The following is an 11,478-nucleotide window of genomic DNA, read 5'->3' as shown; positions in this document are numbered from 1 at the left end:
AAAAAATTAAATATAATTTTTTATAAAAATTTTTAACCGTAATAAAATTTAAATTTAAATTTAGATCGGTCAAATAAATTAAGTCAAGTTGCAGAGTCAGTGTCGGCGTCGGCGGTTAGAGATTTCAGGAGGCAAAAAAATGGCCTTCTCTGTCATTTCTCGCCCTCACAAAGCTTCTCTTTTTCTCTCTCCATATCTTTCTCAATCACTTTCTTGGTTGTCGTTTTTTTCTTCTTTTTCTTTTTTTTTCCGTGAGAACGCTTTTTTGTACTTTAAAAGTGTGAAACTTGTGTGCGCTGGCTTAGGTTTGGCCAGATGTTGCTCAGTAAGCAATAATTACTCGTATATTTCTCCAAGGAAAACGGCGGGCAATTTGCTAACGAGAAGTCAAACTAGCCAATATGGGATATTTCACACGACACGAGTAGTGGCCTAGTGGGCCGACCCGATTGATCAGAGAGAGATAAGGAAGGAAAATTAGCGTTCTGATCGAAAAGTCTCCGCACCGCCAATCTATTTGTGTCGCCGGACCGGGCACGAGCCCGATGGGTCCGCAATGATAGTGAGGCGGTGTTTGCTGCTGTGAGGCACGTGGGTCAAATCGGAGACGGAGAGGACGGAGCTAGCTGTTTTTGATAAGCGATTCGCTTATTTGAAATCCTTGTTTTTTTAAGGTCTCATCTTATTGGTGTAAAATTAATAATTAAGATAAAAATTTAAGATAATTTCACAAATTTTAATCTCATTTTAATTTTTAACTTTTAAAATAATTAATTTTTATGATTTTACTTTATTTTAGTTTTAATTCTTTTGATAATTAGATGTTACATATTTAAAAAAATTTGTGTAAATTATAGACTAAAATTAAAAATAATTAAAAATTTTACTTTCATTTTTCGTATTGTTTTAATTCCTATTTAAATGTTTATACTTTTAGTCTTCAATTTCTACATATTTCGTCAAATATCTAACAAAGTGGGATTGAGGGTTAAGGGAGTGGTACTAAAAGTAAAAGTTGATTAACGATTGTGTGTTGCAGAGCTCCTGGTCTGGGAACCAATTGCAGCACACTTTATTTAATTAAGTTAGAAAGAAGTACTTGATAGTTGATTCTTATTTAAGCAAAAAAAAAAAAAAAAAAACCTACTTTGAAAGAAGTGCACTGAGATTGAATATTGCTTTTAATTAAGCTTCCACAATAAGACAAGTGTCCACTTTGAATTAATAAGTTTGAGCATGCAATGATGGAATATAATAACAGCAAATGCTTTTGTACTTCTTATCACGAACCACAAGCTATAATAATACATAAAATCAGTTGTATAATCGACTAAAATACAGAGTTCATAGACAAATGTGAAAAGTTTACAGTTGTGTTGCATATATATAACGTTAACAAAACGTCATGAGTAGGAAATTTTTTTCTTCCCACCTCAAAAGAAGTACAGGGGTAAAAAAAAAATCACCATTCAATTATGGAGTAAAATCAGATAACTTATTCTGATTATCGACATAATTGATTTTTACAACATGGTGCTTGCTGTGCATACACAAAACACAACAAAAAATATCTCATAACACAATAATGGATTACTTGATTTCCAAATCCTCGCCAGGATCAGGCATCACTTCAACCTTTGATGAAACAGAACCTTCTGATTCTGAAGAAAATGTGTGACCACGATGTCGTTGCACCACCAAAACTGATGCTGTAGTTGAGAAATCTGCAGAAGTCAACAAGTTCCCGACAGGGCCAAGTTCAGGACATTCACTCTTCACACTCAAACCATTAGCAACTACACCCTGTGGATTTCTTCCAACCAAAAACAAATTGCATCCACTGAACTCCTTTATTGCCGCAATTGTTTCTGAAGAATTCTCCACTTGTCTAACCTCGTATTTGATCGAACTGTCGATCAAGATCTTTTGCTTCAATTCAGCAAGCGCATTCTCATCTTGCGGTCCGAACGAAATGTTCGAGTCATCTTCTTGGATATCTACTCCGACGGTCTCTTTAGCCTCTTCCATCATTGCGGGACCTGGCAATAGGTGAATGACGTTCAAACTGATGCCAGGATGTTTAGCCATTCGCATACCGAAAGCAAGGGCTTCACAATCATCATGACCACCGAAGAATAAGACTTTTACGTTTGAAGAAACATGGCTTGCAGATATATGTGTGGTTCCACCAAATCCTCTGTCCACCAATATTCCAACAGAGCACGGAGCCTGCTCGAGAACCTTCTTATTGATGACTCGAAACTCGGCACGAGTTGTCTCCAATGCACCATCCCACCTCTGGTGCTTGTGAAATGGAAGAATTATCATTGCTGTCCGTTTCCTCTCAGCGCTTGCGCAGATATCTTCGTGCATATCGGACATTGCTGAGATTGCGGTCATTGGACGGATGGAGACTCGACTCAGCTGCTGGAAGGCCTCAAAAGCGACAACAATTTGGTCAGAGTTTGACTGACTCCCCTTATTCCAAAAGGGTAGCCCGTTTTTCCTTGCCTTGTGAACCATAAGAATTGAGGAAGGTCTTTCCGTGAGCTCCATGAGATGCATTGCATAGACACATAGCCGCTCCTTCTTTTCAGTCCCACGGGAAGCCTCGATGAGATTGATCATGGTGGGGATATTTCTTATGCTGTAAAAGCATGCCAAGATGCGGAGCTCGGTATTTGTCTCTTTCTTCCCAATACATCTATCCTTGTAATAGTTATTCTTTCTTTTAGCAGGCTTGTACACCGCTATCACTAGAGGAGTCGTGATAAATGTTGTAAATACGGCCATCAAAACCATGATGGCAAATGTTTGATCGTTAAGCACCTGCAATATCAGTGAAATTATTTTAGCGCCGAACTCATATATCCAATGAAAACTTAACTATAGATGATCATTAATGGTGGATTACAAGTTCTACCTTTCTATCTTTTCCAATGTTAAGGACAATGAGTTCCACTAATCCTTTAGTATTCATGAGAAATCCCAGAGCTAGAGACTCCTGTAATGGCACTTTGCAGAAGAGAGAAACGACCACGGTGCCAACAATCTTTCCAAAGCAAGCAGTTATAATGACCAAGACAAGAAGGCCCCATGATTGAGCCCCACTGATCGTTGTTATATTGGTCTTCAATCCGCTCGACACGAAGTACAATGGAAGGAAGAGGCCAGATACAAGATCCTCAACCTTTTCCACCATAGCGCCTGCAAATGGCCCTTCCTTCGGAACAAGAACACCAATCACAAACGCGCCAAAAAGGGCATGAATTCCAATGGTATCAGTGACAAACCCAGCCGCCAAAACTGCAGCCAGTGTGGCACACACATACAATTCTTTGACCGGCTCACCCTCAGGACAGCGCTGCGCCATCCATTTGAATATAGGCGGGACACCAAATGCGCAACACAGAACAAAAGCAGAGCTACACAAGAAAACCCACAAGGAGACAAGGGGAGAGCTGTCATCTCCAGAGAGGGCAATGGCAAGAGCAAGAAGAATCCAGGCAACGATGTCATTTACAGCTGCTGCAGACATTGCCATCCGGCCTAGATCAGTAGTTAAAAGCTTGAGCTCAACCAGAATACAGGCCAAGACAGGGAAGGCAGTTATTGAGAGCGCAACTCCTATGAATACAAGAAACGCGGGTCCTTGTACACCTTTAGAAATTGTTGCTCGGAGCGCGAACGATGTACCAATGCCTATTATGAAAGGTAGACTAATCCCTACAATAGCTATACTAAACGCTTTCTTTCCAGTCCGACGGAGAGCCTTAAGATCTAACTCAAGGCCCACAAGGAACAGAAAGAAGAGAAGGCCAAGATTAGCCAATGTATCCAACACTGTTAGACTTTTGTCGGGGAATACGGCATCCAGATAGGCCTTGTTGCGACCAAAAGCTGAAGGTCCAAGCAAGATTCCTCCCTGACATAAATTAGAAAAAAAAAATAGCAATAAGGAGTTAAAATGTGGATGCTAAGATGTATACTGCAATATATTTCTATCTCTATTTTCAAAGAACTCTGCTTTCTAGAGTTTGCTCGTTAAATATTTTGGTAAAAGTAAAATTCCTTGAAAAATCAAGGAAACGCATGTTGTACAAGTTCAAAACCAGAACAGTATTTTCTATCAAAATTCAAATACCATTACTATCAAATGTCCATACAAGCACTTTAAGAGACCTATGGCTTAAATTTCTGTATTAGGCACGCATGATTAGTTACATCAAAGAAGCAAAACCTTCAGAGGAACATAGCATCTAGATATGGCATGCAAAGCAGAAAAAAATGAAAAGGAAACTTACAACAATCTCCGCAATGACACGAGGCTGTCGTAAGGGGCGGAGAAGAAAAGCAAGAGTTCGTGTAAGCGCGACGACAAGAAGTATTTGTAAGATGGCAAGAGGGAGCGCGTAATCGAGAGGATTATCACCCTGGAACACCCCATTCGAGGTTGCGTGCATGGGTGAGGGACATGAACTTGCAACACTAGCATTTGGCGCCATATTAACTAAACTTGTATAGAAAGATCAAAAGCTGATTGCTCCTTTTTCTCAGTTCAGTTTAGTTTCAGTTCCTGCAAGAGTGATTGACTGGGAATGAATAAATATGGAGAAAAGGAAATGCGAGGTACGTACATTGCAATGATAGTGCTGGTAAAGAAATGGAATAATACCAATGCTAATCTTACTAGACAAACATGTATGAATTTAAATTTAAAAACTAAATAAAAAATAATCATAATCCTCACATGGTTAGGAAGTAAGACAATATTAGTAAAATTAACATAACAACTTAACTTTAATTTAGTTTTTCTTCTCTCTTTGCTATGTTACTCATATATCGGAATGGTTATTTCAACAAACTCTAAGCCCTGATTACCACCAAGGAAAAGAAAAAATAAATAAATAAATAAATAAAGCAACCAAACAGAGAAGAAATTTAAAAATAAAATAAAATAAAAAGCAAATTTTCAAAAAAAAAAAAAAATAAATAAATAAAGCAACCAAACAGAGAAGAAATTTAAAAATAAAATAAAATAAAAAGCAAATTTTCAGGTTGCTCCGTGTCATCTTTTTATAACTTTGAGAAAAGACCCCCAAAACACATAAAACAAACGAATTAGCACAAGATTCTGAAGTCCTACGTTCTCTAAATTTCCGTTATTAGAGAAAAAGAGGGCAACTTAAGCTAGATTCCCCAAAAACATGATAAAGGGTGGTCCAAAAACATTTAAGAAACCCCTCAATAGTAGAATTAATCTGGTATTTTCTAACTTTTTTATTTTTTCCTCTTTCAACTTTCCACAAAAAATTTAAATAAAAAAGGTTCCCATTCCCACAAAATCTGAATTTAAAATCAAAATCCTTAAACGCGTGAACCAAACTGGCTAGTAATTTCTATATCCATTCTCACAGTGCATCTTCTCATCTAGTTCTCTAGTTGCGTCTCATGCTTAAAAATTTTGAACTTTTCTTCTAAAATTCATTAGCAAGATGAAAACTTTGAAGCATCTAGAACGAGACAAAACGGTTTTAACAACAAGTAAGCAAGAGATGTCAGTAACACAATTATTCAGCATCCATTGTACCTCCCAAAAAGAAAGAAAACTGAAAATTGAGAGTTGAAAGTTGAAAAAAAAAAAATCATAGTAAAACGAAAACCTGAAGCAGCAAGCGGAGAGAAAAGGAAGGTTTGGATCCCAGGAGATTGAAAATGGGCCTAAAAGACCACCAGATGAGGAGAGGACCAAAAGCCTTCTCAGTCTCGGATATGGTTCGCTGTTAATTTCATTTTTTTCAATCCGTTTTATAAATTATTTTACGTGAAAAAATTATTTTTTAAAAAAAATTTAATTTAATTTTTTATAAAAAAATATTATAATCAAAATTTTGAGTTGTGATTTTAAGCCTAACCGAACTGGATATGCATATGGTGGTGGTATTGGTCGGTAGGATTTTTTTGGCACTTGAAATTAAGGTCTCGTTCACTTTACGGATTCGAGTTTTCAATTCGAGTTGTGACGTGACATTTTTTGATAACTTTTCACTGTAGCAGAAAAAGTTAGATGTGATATTTTTTAAGAATTTTTTACTGTAAAAACTTAAAACAGAAAACTCGAATCGGTAAAATGAATGAGGTTTAAAACTTCAAAAAAGATTTAGAAAGAATTAAAAATTAATATAATATATAGTTTTCATAAATATTATGTTCCAAGGGAAAAAAAATGTAATCACATAAATAATAAGTAAGCAAATCCAAACTGTTATTTTCCACTAATTAATAGAGTGATAATGATTAGTCAAACATTCAGGGAATATTGGAATTGTGATATTTGAATATTGGGGAATAAAATAAATAAGACTGAAGAAAGTTATAGGCTTGTATTTATAGCCAACGTCCAAAAAGTACCGGCTCCAGATATATATATATATATATATATATTTACATGTATGTCCTTTTTTTATGTTACTTTTACAACTTGAATTGAACATCGTTCTCATTTTATAAAAAAAACGTGTCTGACCCAACATGAAAATGTGGGACCAAAAAATTGATACTTATAGCCTAATACATGGCTCCAAATTCAACAAAAATGTCCTACAAGAATGGAAAAGGGGATACAAAAGTTGTTGGAGAAGAAACGTATGGGAAAGAGCGACTGGTTTTTGCATGTAATTATTGAAACTTTCAAAAGACGATATTACCCTTATGCATGTCATCAAATTTACGAATTATACCCTTATGCTACAATGATAACACGTCAAAATATTTTAAGTGGCGTTTGGTTTAAAGATTTGTGTCATGATTCGAATTAAAGTTCTCGCTTTCGTTATAATATTTTTTTTTCACAAAAAACATATGTAAATCATGAATAATTCTGAATCTATCAACCAAATGTCCTCTTAATAAAATAAATCAAATTAGAAAAAATAACTTAGGATAGAATAATACTAAGAACACTAAATCTAATTTTGAAAAATATAACTTCTTGTATTCATGTGTAACATCATTTATTTATATGTGTAATACTCAGTTCGTTTAAGTGTAACATTTAAAAAATTTAGTCTAACACCGTCGAGAAATCACATGACATACCGAAATGTTACACACTCATGAACAACGTCTGCCGGACAACTTTACCTATATATGTATGTGTATATATATATATATATATATGTGTGTGTTACATATATGTGTGCGTGTGTATATGATCTAAAGCATGACTAGTTAGTTGAAAGAGGAAAAATAAGAAACAAATAAACTAATTCGTCGGAACTGTAAGATGAATTAAAGTTCTCTTACGTTATCATTTTTCTTCTCTTTTTTTCTGACAGATGAAATAAGAAGAGACTTTCTTCACCTGATGAAATTCTCCGGAGAAAGTTCTGGCCAGAGAAATCTTGGCCCGTCCTTCATATATCACAGTAGTTTCTATTCATTTCCGTTAAGAAAATGAAAAAGGCTTTTGTTTTCTTCCCGTGATTTACGAAGAAGTTTTGGGAAAATGAATCACAGAAATAAATGGTCTTGTTTGGAATCTCGGAAAATTTCGACAGAGATTTGAACAAGAAGTGACGAAGAGTGGTAACATTAGTCGGTCTGGAACTTTCTGTTTATAGAATTGGTTGGACGGTTGAAAATGTTGTAAAAAACCAATTATGCCACTTTCATTTCTGGTTCTGGACATGGGTCTGTTGGTAAATTACAAAACCAAGTACTTCTACTTTTTTTTTTTTATTTTCCTAGCGAAAAACTAACGTAACATAAATAAAGGATTATTGACAGTTTACATTGTCTGCCACTTTTGGCATGCTTCTAACTGTTAGCTAAATCACATTATATTAAAATATATGTAAAATAAATACTTTTTAATAAAAATCTAATAGTAAAAAATAAAGGATTATTGACAGTTTAATTTTTCTAGTACTATCTTGTTTTTCTTTTTTTTTTTTTTGGCCCTTTTCTCTTCGGTTCTTTCTTTAAAAAAAAAAAAAATGTGATTTCACATGTTATCCTTTGACTTCTCAATTTTAATTCATTATCGCTTTAACTTTCATTAGAGAGACTTCAAAATTGGTGGACGATTTAGAATCTATGCGAATATGCAGATAAGATTTATGATGAAAAGAAAACGCGTCCTACTAGTAACATGACGTGCTCATTTATAAGCCGAATTTTATACTTATTCAGTTACGTTTTTGAGTTATGATAATTTGAGTATAAATTTTAAGTTAAATTTGAGTTATAATTTGAATTGAAGTTGTAACTTAATTTTGTGTTTGGTTGTGTATCTTTGAGTTATGGTATGAGATGAGAATCTTTTAAAATTTATATTTAGGTGAGTCAAAACTTGAGTTTATATTTAGATAGTATTTTAATAAAAACTCAATAATGATGGAAAATTTTAATAGAGTATATGGGTGGGGTTTTATTTGTCTCTTCGTTGTGAACGCATAAAAAAAGAATCATCACAATCAGAATTAAAATGAAAAAGTTATAGCGTTTTTAAGAATAAAAAAAATATTGTTCATTAACTTGAGTTTGAGTTTAGGAACTTGAGTTGAAGGGAAAACTTAAACTCGGATTTTAATCTCAAACTCAAGTTCAAACTCAAATTTTACAAACAACTTGAGTTTGAGTTTAGGAACTTGAGTTGAAGGGAAAACTTAAACTCGAATTTTAATCTCAAACTCAAGTTCAAACTCAAATTTTACAAATAAAAAAAAAAACATAAACTTAAATAAAGTTGTAACTTGAGTTCAAATTTTTTTTGAGTTTGAGTGCAAACGAGTATGTACCTTTGAACGAGCTCAGCTCAAGACTTAAGTACATGTCATTTTCCTTTCAATTCGTGGACTCGAGTTTTTAATTTGAATTGATATGTGATTTTATATGAGATTTTTTTACTGTAGCAGAAAAAGTTAAATGTACTCTTTGTAAGAGCTTTTAACTGTAGTAAAATTAAAATTAAAAATTTAAATTGGTGAAATGAACTGGATCTTAAAAATCATCACTTATTTAGCACATCAGCAATATTTATTAAATTTATAGCATAATTTATCAAAAATTTAAAATTAATTTACCGACAATTTTCAATCATTGAAATATTTAAAGAAAAAAAGTGTTAAAACGCCTTTGGTTTTACCTTTTCCAAATACCATGGAATAAAGTCCTGTTTCGATAAAAATAATGTTCACGTACTCAATAATTCCGATAAGAATAATGTGCAACAAAGGTTTTTTTTTTTTTTTTTTTTTTGAAAGATGAATATTTTTTGTTTGACATGATACAAAAAACTTGCCAGTATATTTAAATTAATTCAAAATAAAGTATATCCAAAATCAGGTTAGACTAATGAATTGTGCAAAGAGAAGGGATAAGCATCACAGTAAGGATAAAAGATTCCTAAATTTAACAGTTTATATATTATGAACATTTCAGCAAAAATGTATATACATATATGTGTGTATATCACGAATAGAAAAATATCCCTACCATTTGGTATGATAAAATAGAGATTTAGAATTGTTGCAGACATATATTAACAATAAATCTACATTTTTACCTTCAATGTTGAGGTATTGATCGTTTGAATCACTCCACTCTCAATTAAAAAAAAAATTAAAAATATGAAGTTTCTCTAATAGGGCCAGAAAAATAAATTATCGATAACTCTTTACTTTTAACAGTTAGATCTGTATTAGAAAAATAATTTATTCGTTATATTTTTCTAATCTAACGTGATTTTAACCAAATCAAATAGTCATGCTTCATGGGTGAGGAGTCCCTATCAGAGAAAATCTCTTAAAAATAAATACAAATGGTTTACTTTCATTAATTGTTTTTTAATTCTTTATTTTATTAAACTTATCTTTGTTTTTTCTTTTGAGGTATATCTATAGTCGTATACTTGCTAGGATAATTTGCCTTTTGCTTGCCTCATTATTAGTGTTACGTTGATAGACTTTTAAATATGTAGTTTAAGTGTAAATCCGAACAAAAAAATAAAATCTAAATTTATGTTAAGATGTGCATTGTAAACATGAATCTAAATATAAGGAAATGAATTAGAAAATGAGTTTTATTGTGGCAAAAGGGTTGGGATTGTCTGAATTTGAAGGGACATTAAATCCGGATTTTCCACTTTTTTGAACAGAGATTTCCATTGGGATGTTGATCCAAATTAGGTGAATTGGTTAGCCAAATAATGAAGGGTTTGTTTTGACATGCATGTAATTAAGAGAAATGAGACAAATATCTTTTTAAGTATGAGTCTGAATTCTCGTTCTTTATGGAGTATACAACTCACCATAAATACCAGAATACTCTTGACTTCACTCTCTCATGATGTGTATTAACCTCATGATCAAGAGAAATGGCGTAAAGGCCTTATTGTCTACTTGCCTATAAATATATTATAATCACTTCTGTTTAGTCTGCTGATTTGAGTTTTTAATTTAAATTAAAATGTGCCGTTATGTTAGAATTTTTTACTATAATAAAAAAATTAAATATAATTATTTTTAAAAAAATTTTACTATAACAAAATTTAAATTTTAAACTCAAATTGATAAAATATGTAGCATCAACCATTCAAGCTTTTGACTTTTGTGCCATTGCAGAGGGATATATAGATGATTTCAATTTGACTGTAGATTTGGTGTGCCTACAGTTTGGAGCCAACTTTGGGACAACAATCATCGTTCTCTGAAATCTTGTGTACCTCTGCAACGTTAGTAGACCCCAAAACCAATTATGACATGTCCACAGCTAGTGGGCTGAACATCCGACGACCACACCCTTATGTCCCGATCTAAAATTGTGGTAACTGATTGAGGCATCGTTCGTTTCGCTGATTCGAGTTTAGAATTTTAATTTTATTACAGTAAAAAGCTCTCATAAACAGTCACATCTAATTTTTTTACTACAGTAAAAAGTACTCACATAAAATCACATCTCAACTCGAATTCTAAACTCAAATCAACGAAACGAACGAGACCATGCATTTTAATAAAATAAAGTACAATTTATTTAGATTAAATGGTGCGTTTAGTTGCCAATGAAAATGAGAATAATAATAAAATAGAATAAAATAAAAGATGATTTATTTATTTGGTTTTGTTTTTATAAATATAATAAAATGAGATATGAATATTTTCATGTTAATAAAATCACCCCTCATGTTAATATAATTGATATTATATATATTAATATAATCATTAAATAACTAATATTATATATATAATTATAGTTATAGTTATATAATTATTTATTATTATAATATATAAATATAAAATGATATATAATATAACAAAATAATGATATTGTGATTATTTTATATTATAATATTACAACTATATTATATTATTAGAAATATAGTATAATTATAAAATGTAATAATATAATATAATATAACATATTAAAATTATAATATAATATAGTATACTATCATTTATTATCTACTATCTATTATAA

At 32.3% G+C, this 11,478-nt stretch overlaps 1 protein-coding gene across 3 annotated transcripts; it reads right to left on the bottom strand.

Annotated features, from left to right (window-relative positions):
• Positions 1-1,333: 1,333 nt before the first annotated feature.
• LOC21384733 (cation/H(+) antiporter 18) lies at positions 1,334-7,596 on the bottom strand. 3 transcript variants are annotated; one of them, XM_024169041.1, is made up of 4 exons: positions 7,306-7,596; positions 4,305-4,576; positions 2,924-3,925; positions 1,334-2,829 (listed from the first exon to the last, which is right to left on the bottom strand). In XM_024169041.1, exons 2-4 carry the CDS (start codon positions 4,503-4,505, stop codon positions 1,591-1,593), a joined length of 2,442 nt encoding a protein of 813 aa, XP_024024809.1. In that variant the 5' UTR covers positions 4,506-4,576; positions 7,306-7,596; the 3' UTR covers positions 1,334-1,590. The 3 variants fall into 3 exon arrangements, with proteins under 3 accessions (XP_024024809.1, XP_024024807.1, XP_010101602.1); XM_024169039.1 differs by having other exon boundaries at positions 7,364-7,596; XM_010103300.2 differs by lacking the exon at positions 7,306-7,596 and adding an exon at positions 5,664-5,766.
• Positions 7,597-11,478: the final 3,882 nt, after the last annotated feature.

The sequence above is a fragment of the Morus notabilis genome, unplaced genomic scaffold (genome assembly GCF_000414095.1).
Source record: "Morus notabilis unplaced genomic scaffold, ASM41409v2 Scaffold5117, whole genome shotgun sequence".
Lineage (NCBI taxonomy): Eukaryota > Viridiplantae > Streptophyta > Magnoliopsida > Rosales > Moraceae > Morus > Morus notabilis.
This window is presented reverse-complemented; position numbering and strand designations above follow the sequence as displayed.